The 23,349-nt window shown below is 44.6% G+C and overlaps 1 protein-coding gene across 1 annotated transcript in view; it reads left to right on the forward strand.

The window, feature by feature from the left end:
- LOC137326682 (latent-transforming growth factor beta-binding protein 2-like) overlaps window positions 1-23,349 on the forward strand; it is a 607,725-nt gene that overhangs the window by 473,799 nt on the left and 110,577 nt on the right. The window contains exons 21-22 of the mRNA XM_067992000.1: window positions 15,712-15,834; window positions 20,428-20,553. Of these exons, the coding sequence (XP_067848101.1) occupies window positions 15,712-15,834; window positions 20,428-20,553 (249 nt within the window). The remainder of the gene's footprint in view (window positions 1-15,711; window positions 15,835-20,427; window positions 20,554-23,349) is intronic.

A 23,349-nucleotide genomic window follows, 5' to 3' on the forward strand; every position in this document is an offset into this window, starting at 1 on the left:
CTGGCTTGTTGGTAATGGTAGAGTGAGGAATATGCCGGGCCATGAGGTTACAGATTGTGCTGTCCTTCTACCTTCAGGGATCTGTGGAGCTGCATTCCGAGGTCCCTCTGTTCCTGTACACTTCTCAGTATCCTACCATTTATTGTGCATTTCCTTGCCTTGTTTGCCTTCCCTAGATGCATTACCTCCCACTTCTCAGATTAAATTCCATTTGCCACTTTTCTGCCCACCTGACCAGTCCATTGACATCTTCCTGCAGACTACAGCTTCCTTCCTCACTATCAAGCTCACGGCCAATTTTTGTATTATCTGCAAACTTCTTAATCATGCCCCCTACATTTAAGTCTAAATCATTGATATATACCACAAAAAGCAAGGGACCTAATACTGAGCCCTGCGGAACCCCACTGGAAACAGCCTTCCAGCCGATAAAAACACCCGTCGACCATTACCCTTTGCTTCCTGCCACTGACCCAATTCTGGATCCAACTTTCCACTTTCCCTTGGATCCCATTGGCTTTTCCTTTTCTGACCAGTCTGCCATGTGGGACCTTGACAAAAGCCTTGCTAAAATCCATGTAGACTACATCAAACGTGCTACCCTCATTGACCCTCCTTGTTACCTCCTCAAAAAATTCAATCAAAATTAGTCAGACACGACCTTCCCATAACAAATCCATGCTGACTGTCCTTGATTAATCCGTGCCTTTCTAAGTACCAATTAATACTGTCCCACAGAATTGTTTCCAATAATTTGCCCATCACTGAGGTTAGGCTAACAGGCCTGTAATTACTCGGTTTATCCCTTTCTCCCTTCATCTCTATTCATGAAAATCTTCTCCAACTGAGTATTATTTCAAACAATGATATGCTTTCACCTGAAGAGCGTACACACCTTTACAGAATGTAGAAATAGTTAAATTGTTCATCATACAAGTTTTCTCAACCATGCTGTATAATAATCATGTTGTCCAAAGTCATTTAAAGCTAATTGGAACATAGTGGTTGTGTTTGAAACATGTTCTTGTTCAAATAGAACAGTATATTCTGAACCACTTGGAATTTCTTTGCATAACACTGTATATTTGAGTTTTACTGTGTCCTTTCTCTCCTTTTAAGAAATCTTTCTGACAAGGTATAAACATTATTTAAAACAAATAGTTTCCCAGGCAAGTCATCTGGTTTGTAATTCAAAGCAACACCAATCATTTTACACTGTAATAACTGCATTCCAATGTGGTTATGTGCAGGTGGTGGTTCAAAGCAGCACTGCAGAGCCCCCTGTGTACAGTTTGTAGTGTGTTCCAATGCTTCAGGGACAGTCAGTTGCGCAACTCTGAAAAGCAATAGATAAGCATATAAAGTCCTCTTCCAGATGAAAAACTACACAACAACTAAAAAAAAATAGACTTCAGCTCTTCATATCCTCAACTCTCTTGCCAATGTAAATTTAGATTCATTTTTGCAAACAAAATGTTCAATACCTTCCCCTTTTTGGGTTGTGCACCACCAAATGTTCTGTGCTTTTTGTGATGGTTTGGGTTGTGGAATTTTCTACATTCTGCTGCCAGTGCACTCCATGATCAGTTGGCAGGAGAAACGAGCCCATTTTTAATTTTTTTTTACAGAGGTTAATAGACCAGGGGGGTTAAATTGGATAACCCCCCGAATCCGGGTGCGGGCATCGCGGTCCACGATTAACCCGCGCCCGGTGCTTCCGATGCAAGCAGCACGTGACATTCGTGCTGCCTTGTCATTAACATGATTTCTACAGGCAGCCTACGCTACCTGCTTTGTTGAGAGGCTGCACGCACAAGTAAGAGGCCCAAAATGGTGCGTGGCCAGCACTAGTTAAAGGTAGCCTGCACCTCTTAAAGGGGAGGTACACAGTCAGCAAGAGCAGTGCAGGATGGCAGGCAGGGTTGCTGGACCGCAAGAGAGCGTGCACCAAGGTTCTCGGACGATGCACTGGAGGCCCTGGTGGAGGGAATGGACGAATGGAGGGCCATCCTGTACCTGCAGGGTGGTAGGAGACCCTTCAGACACCAGTTGTGCAGGCAGTGGGAGGGAATGGCCCAGAAGATGAATGCCAGGTGCACTGCACCACTCACAGGTCGCACACACTGGCATGTTTGACCATAACTGGCACATCACCCAGACACCTTACAGAACATTCACTGACACACTTCTCTTTGTCTTGCAAGAGAAGGTGGTGCATAACAGCCAGCAGCAGGAGAGACCTGAGGAAGGACAGGCATGGTTACATGTCTTCACCCCCTTGGAGGAGATAGTGTTGCGCATCATTGGGTGGGTCATCACTATGGATATGGCCACAGGCAGTGCTGGAGGTCCGGACAAAGGGGGTCTCTGCATACCTAATCATCCTCCTCGTTTCCCACATCTCTCTCATCCCACAATCTTTTCTAACTCCTGTGCTGCAGATGGTGCTAGCACACACGTCTTACTTGCTCCCTCCCTGCTCCACAACTCAACCTGTTTCCCTTTGTCATTGTAGATACCCAAGGACTGGAGCCAGCACCGTCCAAGGAGGAGGGAGACAATGAAGCCACACCATCACTTGATCTTACACTCACATCCATCAGCTCAGATACTGACACTGCGCGTCCTTTAGAGGCTAGGTTAGAGGAAGGACTTGCATGTGGTGAGACACCGCGCACAAGCTCGCCGGAGGGCAAGGTCACACAGTGGTTCTGCTGCCAAGGGGTCAGATGATGACTTCGATGGGCCAGGCTACAGAAGATGGCTGATGGGCGTACACCACCAAATGCTTGGTGCACTGGAAAGCCTGCCAGAAAGCCTGCGCATAATGTCAAGGGGCATGGAGAGGTCCACCTCGAACTTGGCACAGGGCTTTGCGCAGAGCTTGGAGCCCAACCTTACCCACATGGAATGGGTGGTCAGCTCCATCAGCACACCTGAGGAACCCACCATGATGCAGCATCTGATGGCCGATGTTGCGGCTTCCATTGCAGCACAAGCAGCTTCCATTGCAGCACAAACAGATGTGATCAAAGGTCTGCAAGCTTCAGTTGAAGCTCAGATTACTGCTATGGAAGCGCAGACTGCTGCTATCATGGCTCTGGGCACCAATGTGGAACGGGGCTTCCAGGGCGTCACAGCATTCCAGTAATCCATTCTCCAGCTGATCACCAGGAGTGATTAGGCAGCGCCCCGTGCGAGTGGCCGTGGCATCATGGCAGTCAAACCTGCTGTGCTTTGTCCGGATGACAGCATTCCTGTTCCCACCCCTGTCACTCCACCAGTCTCCTTGCTGTTGCCTATCAGCCAGCCAGGCAAGACGGCTGCGACCGAGATGGTACAGTCTGAAGCCGGGCCCTCCTGGCCCAGAGCTGCTCAAGGTCTTCCTTCAAGACCATCTGCATGCTCCACCAGTGAAGGTCAGCAGCCTTCCACCACCCATGCTCCAGCCACTGTAGGAGCACTAGGCGAGATAAAAGCACACGAACAGCAGGCACAATGGAATGCACAAGGGTGAATACTCTCATTTTGTTTGCATCATTTCATGTGTTAATTTATAAATGTGAATTTAAATTTGCATTTGGTGGTGGTTTTTATTTCTGCAATGAGCTGAGGGAGGAAGCAATGTGTAATCATATAGAGGGCGATTTGATGGTCATGTGGGAGAGGACGGGTGGGGAGTGTAGGACTGTTGGTGACTTGGGAGATATCGTTCACGTTATTGATATCGCTCACGGATCAGGTGAGCACGCAGAGCCCTGGCAGACAGGGCCAGTTGCCCCCTTGCGTCTTCCTGCACTTCCCCCTCCGTCTCCTCTCCCTCATCCTGAGCCTCTTCCTCCTCCTCTTCCTCAGCCTCTTCCTCTGGCTCAGGGTCATGCCGGATAATTGGTGGCAAGGACTGTTCCCTCATAGTGGCGAGTTTGTGCAGCATGCAGCATACCATGACGATTCTTGACACCCTCTCAGCTGAGTACTGCAGGGCTCCAACAGAATGGTCCAGGCAGCGGAAGATTTGCTTTGGAACGCCTATGGTATGCTCATTGGTGTTGCGCATGGCAGCATGGCTCTCGTTGTAGGCCCGCTCTGCCGTAACAACGGGCGCTACATGGCCCAATTTCTAGCCCTATATCTCCTAAGTTTTTAATAGAACAATTTCAGAATTGGTGCAAACACCAGTGAAGTGCATTTAACATAACATTTATGAAATGTATACAGCTGTGCAGCGTGATGAACTTAGCATTAAAGTCTTTAAAATTTTACTGATTCCTGACCCCAGCGCAATGCCAGATTTCAGCTTGAGCCAACCTGCCTTCTGTTATTCCTACTATCAGCCTGACTCTGACCCCATTCCCAGTGTCATTTCCTTAACCCAATCCAAATCCCAGAGTCACCCTTGACTCCAACCCAAATCCTAAAGGTGGAGGTATCCTACACCCCAACCTTACTCCCAGAGGCAGCTATCACATTGAAATGAACAAAGTTATAGTAGCTAATAAGTCAACCACTGTCTTAATTATTGCTTGGTCACAGGCCTGCTGAATTAAGTAACTAAACTTCCTTTATTCACTCAAGCTGATGAACTTTCTGTTTCTATGCAGCTCAACCTTGAACAAGCCAAGTTTTAGCACCTCATTCAATGAACACTTTTAAGGAAGGAAATCTGTAGACATTGCTTCATAAAGAAGAAAATGTCTATTAGTGCTAGCTTAAAATTTTCCCTCACCACTTTATTCTTATCTACTTCCCTGTTAAAGTTAGCTCAGATGGAAAGATGGGACCCTGTGGATGAGTTGGATAATATAAGTTTTCCCTTGTGCTCAAGATGGTAAATATTCTGGTCATGCTGCTGAACTGATCACACCTCCATAGCAATAGTATTATCTTTTTAGGAATGGCAGGATATACAGTTTATTCCACAAGGGAGGAAGACACAAATAGGTTATGAAGAATTTAGAACTCTATTACATGGGTAAATATTAATATTTGGACTCTCTAATCTTTTATGGCAATTTTATTTAAATTTCCTCAAAAGTGCATCCAACAAAAGCACTTGTGTACACGCTTAGCTTTCCATTGATAATTTGCCCATTTTTTATTGTTCATGTCAATACTGTAGAATGTTTTAATCTATGAATGAAGAACTTTTCAAACGTATGCAATTGAGCAAATTGAACAATGAAATTAACATCATTTTTTGTATGAGAAGGTAGGGGAAGTATTTTGCTGTGAAAATATGTATCTCATAGCTATAGGGGGTCATTTTAACACCCCCACGATGGATGGGAGCGGGTCAGGGGCGGGGTTAAATCGGCAAATATGCAAAGCCTGCCACAAATGCGCCTACTTCCGTTTTAACCACGGCGGGTTTAGGCGCATCTGAATAACCCGCACCGGAGAGACGGGTCCATGATTATAATATGTTAATGAGGCTCCATTCCTGAGATTTTGGCAGCCATTTGACTTGAACAACTGCGGGCCGGGTTTCCCGGTGCTGGGGAAACCTGGCAGCTAAAGGGAGGTAGGAGATGCCTGCTTCAGTAGGTAAGGGCTTTTCCAGTACCGCTTGTGGGCCAGGAGAAGCAGGAGTGCTTCCCCCCCAGCCCCCCAAGTGAATCTTCTGCCACAGTTGGCTCATTTTCTCCCCCCCCACACCAACCCATGATCTTTCCTGGTCCTCCCTCCCGATTGCCGGTCTGACATCCCACCCCCCCACCAGCCCGCGATCTCTCCTGGTCCCCCTCCCTCCCGACTCCCGATTTCCGGTTCGACTCACACCAACCCGTGATGCTTCCCGCCCCGCCCCCCATCCTGATTGCTGGTCCGACACCCCCACCCCCCCACGACCTGCAATGCTTCCGGTCGCCGGGGACCGTTCTCAATGGTCTCTGGCTGCGACATTTCACCGCCAGCTTTCCCCCCCGGCAGCCAGCCAGTCTCTCAATCTGGCCGGATGCCAGGGGGGAAACAGTAAAAAAATGATAATGAGGCCCTGCATTAAATTTGGCAGGACCTCCGCCATCCCAGCATTTGTGGTTTTCGCCCCTACAAACACACGTCCCCGCTCCCTCCCCATAAATATCTCCCCGTAAATATTGGAGCCATAGTTTCACTGGAAAGAAATTACATCCGAACCAAAAAAAAATCATAGAGACCCAATAATTGAAGTAGATGCACTCAAATCTCTCCTGGCAGAGTTTTGCTGGTTCTTAGCTAAGCAGTACCACAACTTGCCAGAGACCAGATTTAAATTTAAAAGATTGTTACAATGTGTTCACAAGCCATCTGTTTGATACCCGGTGATAACTAGCATACGTCCTTCATAAGATTTTCCCTGCCTGGTGGCATTGGCGTCAATATTGTGCATGCTGAATCCTCTTCAATGTGACTACATCCCCCCTCTCTGAGTTACTTGGTCCTTTAGCAAATTTCAAGCAGATGTTGTTGATCACATAGACACATATTGGATCACATATTGCAGAAGGTCAGCAATTCAAACCAAAAAAACTGGGGGAATGTAACTATTTTGCAGAGCAAGCTGCAACAGATGTGCTACTGAAGTGTGTGTTCTGCTGATCCAGATTTATTTTGGGTGAGTTTTCAGCAGTATGGGATTAACAAAACAGGATATTTTTTCTTGAACTGGTTTCGTAATACTTCCTGTGAGCTATATTAAATCCTTTTCGCCATGTGACATGTTGTCATTTCTGGATTATAGGCCACAACATTTTAGAAGTTGCACCTGAAGTACAAAACCAACAATGAAACTGTTTTTAGTAACTACATGTCCATAGAAATAGTATTATTTTTGGGGGATGGCAGGATATACAGTTTATTCCACAAGGGAGAAGTCACAAATTGGTTCTGAACATTTTAAAATCCACTGCATTGGTAAATATTAATATTTAAGCTCTCTTTTATGGGCAAATCAGAAGCTCAGTTAAGTATGATCCTAAATTAGATACCTGATTGAAAAAATCAAAATTGAATTTGAGTCCATCAAAAATATCAGCAACAACTTGCATTTATATAGTGCCTTTAACATTAAAATAACATAGAAACATAGAAAATAGGAGCAAGAGTAGGCCATTCGGCCCTTTAGGCCTGCTCCGCCATTCAAAATGATCATGGCTGATCGTCTAACTCAGTACCCTGTTCCCGCTTTTTCCCCATATCCCTTGATCCCTTTAGCATTAAGAAATATATCTATCTCCTTCTTGAATACATCTAATGACTTGGCCTCCACTGCCTCCTGTGGTAGAGAATCCCACAGGTTCATCACCCCCTGAGTGAAGAAGTTTCTTCTGATCTCGGTTCTAAATGGCATACCCCGTATCCTGAGACTGTGACCCCTGGTTCTGGACTCCCCAGCCATCGGGAACATCCTCCCTGCATCTAGTCTGTCTAGTCCTGTTAGAATTTTATATGTTTCGATGAGATCACCTCTCATTCTTCTAAAGTCTAGTGAATATAGGCCTAGTCGACCCAATCTCTCCTCATACGTCAGTCCTGCCATCCCAAGAATCAGTCTGGTAAACCTTCATTGCACTCCCTCCATGGCAAGGACATCCTTCCTCAGATAAGGAGACCAAAACTGCACACAATACTCCAGATGTGGTCTCACCAAGGCCCTGAATAACTGCAGTAAGACATCCCTGCTCCTGTACTCAAATTCTCCTGAAATGAAGGCCAACATACCATTCACCTTCCTAACTGCTTGCTGCACCTGAATGCTCGCTTTCAGCAACTGGTGTACAAGGGCACCCAGATCTCGTTGCACCTCCCCTTTTCCCAATCTATCACCATTCAGTTAATAATCTGCCTTTCTGTTTTTACAACCAAAGTGGATAATCTCACATTTATCCACGTTATACTGCATCTGCCATGTTCTTGCCCACTCACCCAACTTGTCTCAATCACATCGGAGCCTCTTTGCATCCTCCTCACAGCTCACGTTCCACCCCAGCTTTGTGTCATCTGCAAACTTGGAAATGTTACATTTAGTTCCCTCATCCAAATCATTGATATATATTGTGAATAGCTAGGGCCCAAGCACTGATCCCTGCAGTACCCCATTAGTCACTGCCTGCCACCCGGAAAAAGGCCCGTTTATTCCTACTCTCTGCTTCCTGTCTGTCAACCAATTCTCAATCCATGCCTGTATATTCCCCCCAATCCCATGTGCTTTAATTTTGCACACTAACCTCTTGAGTGGGACCTCATCAAAAGCCTTCTGAAAATCCAAATACACCACATTCACTGGTTCTTCCCTATCCTACTAGTTACATCCTCAAAAAACTCCAGTAGATTTGTTAAGCATGATTTCCCTTTCATAAACCCATGCTGACTTTGTCCAATCCCATTAATGCCCTCCAAGTGTTCTGTTATCACATCTTTTAAAATAGACTCTAGCATTTTCCCCACTACTGATGTTAGGCTAACTGGTCTGTAATTCCCTGTTTTTTCTCCCTCCTTTTTTAAATAGTGTGGTTACATTTGCCACCGTCCAATCTGTAGGAACTGTTCTCGAGTCTATAGAATTTTGGAAAATGATCACCAATGCATCCACTATTTCCAGGGCCACTTCCTTTAGTACTCTGGGATGTAGATTATCAGGCCCTGGGGATTTGTCACCTGAGCCTGATAATTGATACTCATAATAAAACCATAGCTAACTCACTTGCCTCTGTTGAGTAAATTGCATGACTGCAAGAAATCCCATGCAACATTGATTTGTTTCATCATAAGAATTTGAAAATACTTAGACATCCTGGAGAGCAAGAACAACCCCCAACTACTCTGCTCCAACAGAAACCCTTGCCTCAACCTGTTTCACATACTGCATTTTACTTCTGATATTAAATGTGATAATCTCATTGACTTTTGTTTCCCAAATCAAGACGATCTGTTGGTCTCTCTCTGCCTCCTCTTCCTTTGCCATGCATCTTGCTCCTTTCACCTCTGATCCCAGCTAAGATCCCAGCGAGTCAGTGGAATTGAAGGAGGCAATCCAGAAACTACATAATGAGCTAAACAAAATGTGAGTTAGCCGAACAATGGCAGATGAAATTTAATGCAGAGAAGTGTATTTTCGTTTTGCATGTAGGAAAGAAAATGAACAACATGCATGCTTCATGAATGGGGTTGAAATAGCTACGGATAAAGTTGAAAGAGATCTAGGAAGCTTAGAACTTTACACTTAATAGGCTCGATTTTCGCACCCGCGATTGGGTGCGTTTGTGGTGGGGGGGTTGCGAAAATCGGGGATTCCTGGGGCAGGTCTGGAGCCCGGCTCCAACCCGCCCACTTCCGGGTTCCCCAGTGGCGTGCAGCCCCCGCATGTGGGACTCCCGCCAGCAAATAAAGCCGGCGGGGTGCCACTTAAAGTACTTAAACAGGTACCTCAGGTCGTTTACAGACCTGATTAACATGATATTTTAGGAGGGCTGGGATTTTGAAATTAACTGAGACTGTTTCCCGTACTTGGGGAAACACTTCCAGTTCAAATGGACGTGTTGCAGCCATCAGCCTGTGGCAGCTGCAAAGGTTCATTTGACGGGTGGCGGGGGAGACCGTCACTCATTGCAGGAGGCCACTCTGTCACTTTGGACAAAGTTTGGCCTCCACCACTCTCCTCCTAACAATAAAATTCACCAACTTGCACACTTACCCCGGTGTCCGGACACATTTACCTACCTTGCGGACCCCCTCAAATGTACATCTTCCGGATGGGGGCCGCCGTAGCTGCAGTCATGTCGTCCTCGGAGGGCGAACAGCATCACCAGCCTCGCCGGCCATGCCGTCCACCTCTGACATGTGGAGCTCCACAAGACAGTGCTGTGACACATCCACCTGCACAGCAGGAGGGAGGGCAACCGCAGAGAGAGATGCGTCGCAGAGGGCACTACCCTCACCTCGGGTTCTACAGACCGAGGCTCAGCTTCCTGGACCTCTCTGAGCAGCAGTGCACACGGAGGCTCAGAGTCACTCGACATGTAGTCGTGGACATCTGCAGCCTCCTTCATGCCGAGCTGCTCCCAGCTGGCCCGAGCACCATCTTCTTACCTGTCGCTGTCAAAGTCACCACTGCCCTCAACAACTTCTCCTCCGCATCCTTCCAGGGTGCCACTGGGGACATCGCCGACGTCTCTCAGTCGTCTGCACAAAAGAGCCCTGCAAATACACCTACACCCACAATGGGTGGCATCAGTTGTGGGTCTTCATTGTGATCCTTAGGAAAGGGCATTATTGCACAAACCAGACAAGATTCGCAAAGACGTGGCAGTAGTGGTGACAATATAATATGATATGTGAGTTGATCAGAAATTAAATATAGGTAAACACCATGACAAACCCTCAAACACCCTTGTGCATCCCCTTCATGCTCACAACACATTTGCCTTACGCTTCCTACTGCACATATGTGATGCATGCCCTGTGGCTGCAGCACAGGTAGTGGCAGGTTGAGTGAGGCTGACTGTGATAGAGATGCATGAGAGGGTGAGTATGAGATAGAGCCATGAGATTGTATGAGGATTGGGTTGAGTGGTAGTGGTGGGATGAGTACTGGCAAGGTGAGTGAGTGCAGGTAAGATGAGGATGAGGTTTGAGTGGGTATGAGGGGTGATGTGATCGAGTAGTGTTGGCAGTGCAGAAGGAGATGTGGGGTTGGGGTGGTGATGTGGCAGACGGAGTGTAGGGGAAATACTCACTTTGGCTGACCTACTGAGGTGATTGAAGCGCCTCCTGCACTATATGCAGGTGCACGATATGTTGGTGGTGCTGGTGACCTCTGCCACCTCGAGCCAGGCCTTCTTGGTGGCGGTGGCAGGCCGCTTCCTCCCGCCCGCCGGGGGGATGATCTCTGTCCTCCCCCTCCTCCTCACCCCATCCACTGATATCTGGAGTGAAGCATCATTAAACCTGGGAGCAGCCTTCCCCCTGGGCTGCTCCATGCTGTAATTTTTCCTATTTTCTGCAGCATCAGTCAGTGGAGGACTGCCCCTTTAAATAGGGCTCCTTCAGCTGACAGACTGCGCATGCGCAGTCCACCCGCCACGCAGCTTACCAGCGGGAAACCCAGAAGCACAGGTAAGTGGCTCCAATTAGCCTGCGATTCCGTGCAGAGCACACTGATTTCACCGGGCGAGTTACCCACGCGCCCAGCCAACCCCCCGCTGCGAACCCGCCGCCCTGCTAATATCGAGCGCAATATGTCCAGCCAATGCAAAGGGGCTATCAACAAAGCCAATAGAATGTTGAACTACATAACCAAAATAGTAGAAAACAAGTCAGTGCACGTTGTGATCAAAATGTACAGTGCTCTGGTAGACCACATCTTGATTACTACATCCAGTTCTGGTCACCAAGAAATAAAGGAGAAATTCAATCGCTGGATGCAGTGCAGAGAAGAGACACAAGGCTGAACCTTATTCTCAGGGGGCTGAGTTATGAGTAAAGAATGAAGAGACTTGGGCTTCCCTGCTTGGAAAGGAGGTATCTGAGAGGTGATCTTATAAAGGTATATAGGATAGTATGTGATATGGAATCTAAAATATTATAAATTAAACAAAGGGATATGGATACACACTATTAAAAGGTAACTTTAGGACTGATATCAGGAGGTTCATCTTCATGCAGAACAACACTTGGAATGGACTTCCAAGCAGACTGGTAAAGGTAAAAACCCTGGAATCATTTAACACATAACTAGATGCAGAAATGGAGCGAGTGTCAGATTGTTCTGGATGAATGTATTAAGATGGCCTAAGTGGACTTCCTCATCTGCAAGTATTTTGTGATCTAGACTGTAGCTTCTCTGCAGTCTCCGCAGCGGGTGGGGGGGCAGCCTTCTTCAAACTCATCTGCTCCTTCAACCCATCCCAACCCAACTCCTCACTAACGTAACCTTACTAATCTTTCCTCATCCTCAGGCACTGTCACCACCCTTTTGAAACTACTGCCGTCACCTCTTCCTTTAAAAAAAAACTTTTAATCCCTCTATTTTCTCAAACTGCAACGCTATATTCAACCAACCTTTTCTCGCCAACCCCCTTGAGCATATGTTATTACCTATGTACACGCTTACCTCTCTCACCACTCTGTTCAAATCCCAACCCAATTTCTGACCCACCCACTACAAACTACAGATCAAAGTCACAAATGACATCCCACAGTTACTATTTCTCCTTGATCTATCTACAAAAGATGACACTTCAGACCACTACATTCCCCTCCAACACATTTCCTCTGCAGTTCATTCTGTGGTTTCACTCCTATCTGTCTTACTACAATGCAAACCAATTGGTTAGGGTTGGGGTTTCTTCTTCCCATATCTCTGGTGACTTCTAATTTGTGTGCCCCAGGATCCCTCCTATTCATCATTTACAAGTTGTGCAGGGGTAGTATCATCCATAAGCAAGGGATGCCCTTCTCTTGTACGGCAGTGACATCCACCTCCATCTCTCTGCCAGTGACATCAATTCAAAGGCTGTTGCTGTACTTTCTGACCGTCTGACATCAATTACTGGATCAATCAAAATATCTTAAGCTCAAGTCAGCAATGCCAAATCCTTCTTTTTCAGCTTTGGCTAGCTGCAATACACCTTTCACTCCAACTCTGTCAACCTCTCCCCAGCTACGGTCTCAGGCTCTACCCTCTAATAGTGCACAACTGACTTGAACTGAATTTTTTAACTCCATCACCAAGAAGGCATATTTTTACCCTTGAACATTGACTGCTTATGCTCTACCTCTCCCTCACTGCTACTGAAATTATAATCCATGCTTTCATCATCCCAAATATTCCCTCGCTGCCCTCCTCACCACCACCCTTCACAAATTCAGTCTTCCACTGTGTCCTCTCTTGCACAAAGTCCTGCACACCCATCACTCTGATCCTCACCACTGGCTCTCTGAGCCCCAGCAAATTGACTTCAAGACACTCAACTTCATCTTTGAAACCTTCTATGGTTTTGCACTGCACTTTCGAGGCAATCTGCTCCAGCCATCCCTGCATGCACCCTCTCTTGCTCCGACTCCACATTATTGCTTGCTGCCTGTTCCCTCCAGCACCACTGGAGATTAATCATTCATTCACAACAACTCTGCCCTCTGGAATTCCATCTCAAAATCACTTTGTCTTGCTACCACGCTCCTTGTCTTCAAAACCTCCCACATTTTTGACCTCCCCTCTAAACTTTTTTTTCCTCTTCAGTCTCCACCTCTCTATTTAGTAAAGTACTTTACCCGAGGAGCACACTATAAAGCATCTCATTATTATAATGGGAACAGGGTTATCATAAGGTTATGATTAGTGAGAGAATCAACTACTTTCACTGCATTGAGAATGCCCAGATAGCCCTACTACTCTGCGCCTTGTCTCACTATGAGAGTGGGACTGAGAAGCAACTGCAGCAGTGATAGAGAGTAAGTTAGGAATGGCTATGGAGCAGAAGGGAGAAAGGAGAAACGTTAGAAACATGCAGGAACGAGGGGTTTAAATATGACATATACAGTGTGTATGTATGCATGCATGTGAGAGAGAGAGAGAAAGAGTGGAGTTGCAGAGAAATTACTTTTTAGTTTAATTTAGAACTATAGTGACCCCATTTAGATTAGGGTTGCCAATTTTAACCACAGTTTTTACGCAGCATTTCAACTAATCCATTATTGGATTAACAGATGTAGATAATTTAAACAAAAGTAATAGAAGGAATTAATTTTCCTTGTAGTTAACTAATTGCTGTGATCTTTTGCACATGGATGTAAGTTTCTTTTAATAAACAGATGAACTGTGCTGCCATTAGAGCTTACTGAATAAATGCACTGCACGATGGGTACTAAACCACACCGATTAGGAGGACCTTCCCCAATGTGTCAGTGGCTGGATGTGATAACAGAATGATAGGCTGCGATACAGATACAGAGAGGAAGGACCCATGTTTAATCCCCAGTATGTGCTCAGCTGAGAAATGCAGTCAGATTGGGCACCAAAATTGTATCTTTGTAAACATAGTATGAGAACAGCATTGAGCTCAATCCCCCACATCAATTAGCCTATCAACACTCGGGGGAAATTGGTTGATGCCAGTAGCGCAAAATGGGCTCATAGCGAATCGGCAGCCCATTTTACGTCGCATCTGATGTTCTTTTCTATTGAAATCAATGGAAACGAAAACCGGGCATGGTGTAAAACGGACTGCCGATTCGCTATGAGCCCATTTCACGTTACTGGTATAGACCAGCTTCACCCCGTCACTGTCTAGGTTGGATAATATCCAGTTGGATGATATATTGGAGCTAGAATTATAACCCAGCACCAATCAGCACCTTCAATGCAGAAGGAGAAAAGATTGGAGGGGGAAAATCAAGGAAGACCAAAAGATTTTTTAAAATTTGTTCTCTGGATGTGGATGATGCAAGCAAGGCCACATTTTTGTCCATCTCTAGTTACCCTGAGAAGGTGTTGATGGGCCTTCTTTTTAAACCACTGCAATCCTTATAATGATGGTGCCCCCACAAAGGTTACTTTGATAGTACCTTCCTCCCCCACAACCTCTGCCACCAAGAGGAACAAGAGCAGCATCGCTTCTAAGACCCTCTCCAAGTCACACATCATCCTGACTTGGACTTGTATCGCTATTCCTTCATTGTCACTGGGTCAACATCCTGGAATTCCCTACCTAACACCATGACTAGCGGTTCAAGGAGAACCACCTTTCCTGTGCAACTACGATAGGCAATAAATACAGCCTTGCCAACTTCACCCACATCCCAAGAACAAATAAAAAGAAATGATGCTAGGTAGAGAGTTGCACAACTTTGAAACAATGAAAGAATGGTGTGTGACTTGGAGAGGAAGTTTCAAGTCTAGTTTGCATTGAGTTGGCTCATCTCTACCAGGGTGGTGATAAGAGTGCTAGAATTAGTTTCAGCACCTCTGAGCAGGGTGAAGAAAAATCAGCCAGGCTTCCTGCTGCCATTGACAATGCAGTGACTCTTAATGGAAAGTTGGTGTGTGTGTGGACATTGAATAGAGGAATTTGTTGCCCCCACATGGTTGAAAAAGCATCCGTACACTCATTGTCTAGTAACAAACGTGAAAAATAGCCACTTGGACAAGATAACGGAGAAATTATGACATTCATAAAACCTTACCCCAGCACAAATCAGTGCTTCAAAAGAGAAGAGCAAAATAATGACAGGAGGATGGAAGAAAAGAAAAAATGAAGATTAATTGCAGCTTGTGTGATTGAGTAGATTTTGGCATAACCTCCTGTTGTTGACATACAATAGACAGAGCAACAAGGAGCCAGTTTTACACCCTGTTATTGCCTGATGCAAACTTGATGGTTAAATGACTTCAGCCCTTGAGCACGTCCAAGATGCAATGCTGCCAGCTGGGATCAGTGCATACATTCTAGTGCTTCGTGGAACAATTAGAATAAAGGGAACATTTTTTCTTTTCTCAGTAGTGTTGCCATTAGAGACTTTCAATTTACATTATATCACTGCAACTCCTGTCAGCTCTGTGGATTATTAATTGTAAATACAATAATTGTTGACTGTTTATTAGAGATTAAGTGAAAAAATAAAGCATATGCATTTTGGTTGTTTTTCTTGTGTAATTGAATCCTTCTGGAATAATTTTTTAAAAATCAAATTGAAAGCCTTACAGTCCCTAATGTTATGATGTTGTGCCTGTTTCAGATGAGAATGAGTGCTTGACTTATGGCATTTGTGCCAATGGGAGATGTATCAATATGGATGGCTCTTACAGATGCATTTGTAACCAAGGTTTCGAACTTGTGACAGATCAGAAGAGCTGCATAGGTATGTGAACATTTTCAAATAAGTCCAATACAATCTAGACCATTTAACTCAGGAGTTCTCAACATGTGGCTTGTGCACCAAAACTGGCCCGCGAGCTCCTTTTACCCAACCCACTATTCCTTCTTTGCATGCTTATGCATAATGCTAGTTCCTGCTTTTGCTTGGCCTTGGCTTTTTAAAATTCACAGGCCTGGAGGACTAGAAAAGGCTGCCCTCTGACTAGTGGGTTTAGACTAATCATAAATCTACCGTTACCAGTTCTTCGGGCCTAGGAAGTTTGAAAAGCTGAGCCTGAAGTTTTCAAGTAATAAAACTTGGCAGTGGAGGCCGGTCATAGAACTGATGGCTGCAGCGACAGAGAATAAAGCAGCAGAGGCAAAGTGAGCAGCAGGGAGGAAGCAATGGCCAGGGCATTAGGGCTATAAATTGAGCCTCCTGGCGGCCGTTTTGTGGGCACTGCGGAGCCTCCTAAGGACCCAAAATGGCGACCAGAATGCGTGCGCACACTTCTAGCATGACGTGTGCTGAACGCCATCTTGGTAAAGGCGTTTGCAGATGACGAATGCCAGCAGCATGTAAAGTAGGGAGAATATGCGGGTAGATCAGTGTGCAACACTGATTTAAAGGGACAGATGCGATTTTGGAACTCAACGCTCCAGCCAATGCACTGTCTTAACCTCGCACAGCTGAACAGGTTGCAAACAGCATGTAGGACGCCCCCCATCAGCGTTACTAAAAGGGTTAGTTGCTTGATTATTGTTTCTAGCTACTGATGCAATTGTACCTGTGTTTGAAGGTCTCCTATACTTGAATACTAGGACTAGGTGACATTGCCTAAAAATTAGAGCCAGGACTTGCAGGAGTGAAGTTAGGAAATGCATCTACAAGCAAAGGGTGGTCGAAGTTTGGAATGCTCTTCTGCAAACGGCAGTTGATGCTAGCTCAATTGTTCATTTTAAATCTGAGATTGATAGATTTTTGTTAACCAAAGGTATTAAGGGATAAGGGGCTAAGACAGGTATATGGAGATATGGAGTTGGGTCACAGATCAAAAAGTTAGTTTGCAGGTGCAGCAGGTGATCAAGAAGGCCAACGGAATGTTGGCTTTTATTGCTAGGGGGATAGAATATAAAAACAGGGAGGTATTGCTGCAGTTATATAAGGTGTTGGTGAGACCACACCTGGAATACTGCATACAGTTTTGGTCTCCATACTTAAGAAAAGACATACTTGCTTTCGAGGCAGTACAAAGAAGGTTCACTCGGTTAATCCCGGGGATGAGGGGGCGGACATATGAGGAGAGGTTGAGTAGATTGGGACTCTACTCATTGGAGTTCAGAAGAATGAGAGGCGATCTTATTGAAACATATAAGATTGTGAAGGGGCTTGATCGGGTGAATGCGGTAAGGATGTTCCCAAGGATGTGTGAAACTAGAACTAGGGGGCATAATCTTAGAATAAGGGGCTGCTCTTTCAAAACTGAGATGAGGAGAAACTTCTTCACTCAGAGGGTAGTAGGTCTGTGGAATTTGCTGCCCCAGGAAGCTGTGGAAGCGACATCATTAAATAAATTTAAAACAGAAATAGACAGTTTCCTAGAAGTAAAGGGAATTAGGGGTTACGGGGAGCGGGCAGGAAATTGGACATGAATTTAGATTTGAGGTTAGGATCAGATCAGCCGTGATCTTATTGAATGGCGGAGCAGGCTCGAGGGGCCTTATGGCCTACTCCTGCTCCTATTTCTTATGTTCTTATGATCTTATTGAATGGCTGAACAGGCTCAAGGGGCCTTATCTTATCTTCCGATGTTTCAATAATAAAGTTTCAAAACTCTACAGGGAGTGGGCTGGCTAGCTGACAGGCAACAGCAAGGGCACTGGCAGGGTGGCAGGGGTGGGACAGGAATGCTGTCATCTTGAGAGAGGACAGCAGGTTCATATTCAATGGAGCTACTGCCACTTGCTGCCTTCTGTTATGCGCCACCTTCTTCTGCAAGAAAGCAGGACATATGTCGATGAGTGTCCTGTAGGATGTTTGGGTGATGTGCCTGTCATGGTTGAATAGCTGCCAGTGTGTGTGTGTGTGTGACCTGTGAGTTGTGGGTGCGCGGCTTGCAAAAGTGGTAATGTGTGAGGGTGAGAGGAAGCATCTGATTGAAAGGGTTGAGTACTGATTGAAAGAGTTTGTTGGTATGTGCGTGATGGGGTGGTGTAGTGCGAGGAGCAGTGGATGCAGCTAGTGGTGCAGTTGGTAGGAAATGCACTTGACAATTGACCTCACTCACTTTGACCACTCGTGTCAAAGCATTGAACTTCTTCCTGCACTGCATCCATGTTCGTGGTGCTATCCGCCTGGCATTGACTTCATTCCCCACTGCCTCCCATTGCCTCTTGAGCATTTGTCTGGAAGGGCCTCTTGCCCTCCTGCGGATATAGGATGCCCCTCCTTCTGTCCACCTCTTGCACCAAGGCCTCTAGTGCATCAGCAGAGAACCTTGGTGCACGCTTTCTCGCAGGCCTGGTATAAACTCAGATCGGCAGATTGGTGAGGTGTGGCATGCAGATTGGAGGATGTAGGATTTAGTAGCGCGCAACCTTTATTCAATGTTTTAACATAACTCAACAGTTTGTAAACATAGGGACGGGACCTGCATCTGTGTTTTACGTGTGCGATCTCTGATCTCCGTTCAGATTCTGTGCGGACCCGTACCTTATATTTTGCAAATAAGAGATGCAGGCTGCCTTTAAATGGTGCTAGCCACTCGTGATATTGGGGCTCCCCCCGGCTGGTGAGCAGCCATTCAACAGCGCAGCTAGGCCTGGCTGCTCACAGCTATCAGGTAAATTACCAGGCAGCATGAATGTGTACATGCTGCCTGCAACTCAACGAACGGGCACGGGTTAATTGCACACCACATCCCCCGCGCCCGATTTCAGGGGTTATCCAATATAACCCCTCGGTGTCGGGGGTGGACCAGACAGGGCATTAAGTTAGAACAGGACAACAGATGAAGGGAGAGATGACCAAACCTGGCCAGTAAGTGAAGAGCAAAAAGGTAAGTAAGGTTCAGGCAGCGACTCAATTTTAGAACGGGAAGTTTCATAATTTTTTAAAAATCTCTATTAAATCCCCTCTTGGCCTTCTCTGCAACGATAGAAATAGTCTCACTGTCTCAAATTTCTGCTCATAACTAGTTTCCCAACCCTGACATCATCCTGGTGAATTTATGCTGTATGCTCTCTTTGGCTTTAATATCCTTTCTGTAATGCAACACCAAAAACTGCATGCAATACTGTTTAGCCTAACCAGTGTTTTGTACAAATTTATCATTACTTCTTTACGCTTGCATTCCATGCCCCTATTTATAAATTCCAAAATGCTGTTGACCTTTTTTATGGCTGCAATTGCACACATGCTTTATGGGAATTATGTATTAGAACCCCTAGGCCTCTCTGTTCATACACTCTTCAATGCCTTTCCATTAAGTGTATACTTCCATTCCTTGTTTTTCCTCCAACTTATCCACATTAAATTGCACCGGTCTATCTCTTCCTGAATTCTTTTACAGTTCCCCTTGCTGTTTGCCAAACCTCCTACTTTACAGTTCTCCTTGCTGTTTTCTAACTCCCCTGCATTATCAGATAATTCTGAAACTGTGCTCCCTCTGCTGAAGTCCAAATCTTCGATATATACCGAAAACAAAAGTGAGTATGGCACTGACCCATAGGATGTACCACTTCCATCCTTTTTTCATTCTGAGCCACACCCATTTATCCTAACTCTTTGTTTCCTGTCCATCAACCATCTTTCTATCTATGCTGCCACATTTCCTCTTATATCACACCACTAATTTTTCTAACAAGCTTCTTGTGAAAAACCTTATCGAAAACCTAAAAATTCATATACACTACATCCACTGAATTTCCTTTACCTATCCAATCAGTCAAAACACTTCATTAAATTTGTTAAACATGATTTGCCATTAACAAGTCTAAGTTGGCTATTCTTGATTAACCCATGAAGTTCTAAATGCTCACCAAATGTATTTCTAATTGATTCGAAGAGTTGTCCACAACTGACATTAGACTAACTAGTTTGTAGTTACCTGGTTTACCCTTCTCTCCCTTCTTTAACAAAGGTGTTACATTGATTCCCTCCTCCAAAAGGTTGGAAACCTCTGATTTAACTGATTCCCTGAATATACCACTGAATTTTTGACTACATTGGCAGATGCTGGGGAACAGATCCCCCTGCCTAGACTGCTCTATCAGTCAGCAAGAAAAGAGAAAAATGTACTCAGAATAGGAACAAAAATTAGATTGCTTTAAACGTTAATTTCCAATAGTAGAGGGCTTAACATAGATGGTAAATAACAAGTTATAAATTAAATTTTACCACAGTGAAATGTTTTTTCTGTACTGCCAAAGACTTATTCCTGATTGATGCATTCATTATTCAGCTCACATAAATGCAGCTTTGAAGCTGCTCTGTGCTAGGATTAACCTTCTGTCCAAATAGTGCTATTCCTATGGAGTAATAACATTGGACCTAATATGTCCCTTAATGTATTGATTATTTGAACTTGTTTCATAGATATTAATGAATGTGCTTTCCTGACTGTTTGCCCTGATGGAATCTGTGCAAATACTGAGGGATCCTACACCTGCTCTCTCTGTGATGATGGATACAGAGTATCGGAAGACAGACAGAGATGTGAAGGTATTTCTTCCAAGAGAGACAATTATACAATTTGATGTATAAAGCAAAAGGATTTTATGTATAAAATTATTACCTGAGCCACAAGCAAATTGGCATAGGGTCAGTAGGATCAGGGAGACGAATGTGTGGCTCAAAGATTGGTGTGGGAGAAGTGGGTTTCGATTTGTGGGGCACTGGCACCAGTACTGGGGAAAGAGAGAGCTGTTCCGTTGGGACGGACTACACCTGAACCATGCTGGGACTAGAGTTCTATTGAATCGAATAACTAGGGAGGTAGATAGGGCTTTAAACTAAATAAGGTGGGGGGGAGGGTCCCGGTGGAGAGAAATCTAGAATGCTAAAGAGAAAAGACAAAGAAGCAGTGCAGGAAAGTGATTGGGGTAAGGATAACCAGATTGTGTCAGGAAGGGACAGAGCGTACAAACAAAGACAACAAATAGGATCCAGGTAAGAAAAAATGGTAATAAGACAAACAGGGTCATAGTACATAAAAATGTTGAAGTGTCTAAAAATGTTGAAAAAACAAATCTAAAGGCACTGTATCTGAATGCACGAAGCATTCACATAATAAGGTATATGAATTAACAGCGCAAATAGATGTAAACGGATATGATATAATAGCAATTACAGAAACATGGCTGCAGGGTGACCAAGGCTGGGTGCTGAATATCCAAGGGTATTCGATATTTAGGAAGGACAGGCAAAAAGGAAAAGGAGGTGGGTGGCGTTGTTAGTAAAGGATGAAATCAGAGCAATTGTGAGAAAGGATATTGGCTTAGAAAATCAAGATGTAGAATCAGTCTGGGTGGAGTTAAGAAGCACTAAGGGGCAGAAAACACTGGTGGGAGTTGTCTATGGGCCTCCAAACAGTAGTGGTAATGTAGGGGATGGGATCAAACAGGAAATTAGAGATGCATGTAACATGGGTACTACAGTAATCATGGGTGACTTTAATCTACATATAGACTGGCCAAACCAGATTAGCAATAATACTGTGGAGGATGAATTCCTGGAGTGTGTAAAAGATGGTTTTTTTAGACCAGTACGTTGAGGAGCCAACCAGGGAACAGGCTATCCTAGATTGGGTATTGTGCAATGAGACGGGGTTAATTAATAATCTTGTTGTGCGGGGTCGTTTAGGGAAGAGTGACCATAACATGATAGAATTCTTCATTAAGATGGAAAGTGAAGTCATCCAATCTGAAACTAGGATCCTAAATCTAAACGAAGGAAACTACAAAGGTATGAGGATTGAGTTGGCTATGATATATTGGGAAGCTCCATTAAAAGGCATGACGGTGGATAGGCAATGGCTAACATTTAAGGAACGAATGCATGAATTGCAACAATTATGCATTCCTTTCTGGTGCAAAAACACAAAAGGAAAAGCACCCAACCATGGCTAAAAAAGAAATTAAGGATAGTATTAGATCCAAAGAGGAGCCAGAAAAGTAGCAAGCCTGAGGATTGGGAGCAGTTTAGAATTCAGCAAAAAAGGACCAAGAGATTGATTAAGAGGGGAAAAATAGAGTATGAGAGTAAACTTGCAAGGAACATAAAAGTAGACTGTAAAAGCTTCTAGAATAATGTAAAAAGAAAAAGATTAGTGAAGACAAATGTAGGTCCCTTAGAGTCAGTCCCTGACGGGGAGAATTTATAATGGGGAACAGGGAAATGGCAGTGCAATTAAACAAATACTTTGGTTCTGTCTTCATGGAAGAGGACCCAAACAACTTCCCAGAAATGCTAGGGAACCAAGGGTCTAGTGAGAAGGAAGAATTAAAGGAAATTAGTATTAGTAAAACAATAGTGCTGGAGAAATTAATGGGACTGAAAGCCGATAAGTACCCAGGGCCTGATAATCTGCATCCCAGAGTATTAAAAGAGGTAGCCATGGAAATAGTGGATGCATTAGTTGTCATCTTCCAAAATTCTATAGATTATGGAACAGTTCCTGCAGATTGGAGGGTGGCAAATGTAACCCCACTATTTAAAAAAGGAGGGAGAGAGAAAACAGGGAACACAGACCGGTTAGCCTAACATCAGTAGTAGGGAAAATGCTAGAGTCTATTATAAAGGATATGATAACAGTACATTAAGAAAATATCAACGGGATTAGACAAAGTCAACATGGATTTATGAAAAGGAAATCATGTTTGACAAACCTACTGGAGTTTTTTGAGGATGTAACTGGTAGAATAGATAAGGGAGAACCAGTGGTTGTGGTTTTTTTATATTTTCGGAAGGCCTTTGATAAAGTCCCACATCAGAGGTAAGTGTGCAGAATTAAAGCACATGGGATTGGGGGTAATATACTGGGATGGATTGAAAATCGGTTAACAGACAGGAAACAGAGAGTAGGAATAAATGGTTCTTTTTCGGGGTGGCAGGCAGTGACTAGTGGGGTATCACAGGAATCAGTGCTTGGGCCCCAGCTATTCACAATATATATCAATGATTTGGATGAGGGAACCAAATGTAATATTTCCAAGTTTGCTGAAGACACAAAACTAGGTGAGATCGTGAGTTGTGAGGAGGATGCAAAGAGGCTTCAAGGCGATTTAGACAAGTTGAGTGAGTGGGCAAATACATGGCAGATGCAGTATATTGTAGATAAATGTGAAGTTATCCACTTCGGAAGGAAAAACAGAAAGGCAGAGTATTATTTAAATGGTGATAGATTGGGGAATGTTGATGTACAAAGGACCTGGGTGTCCTTGTACAACAGTCACTGAAAGCAAATATGCAGGTGCAGCAAGCAGTTAGGAAGGCAAATGGTATGTTGGCCTTCATTGC

This window comes from Heptranchias perlo, chromosome 10, assembly GCF_035084215.1.
Source record: "Heptranchias perlo isolate sHepPer1 chromosome 10, sHepPer1.hap1, whole genome shotgun sequence".
NCBI classification, from domain to species: Eukaryota; Metazoa; Chordata; class Chondrichthyes; order Hexanchiformes; family Hexanchidae; genus Heptranchias; species Heptranchias perlo.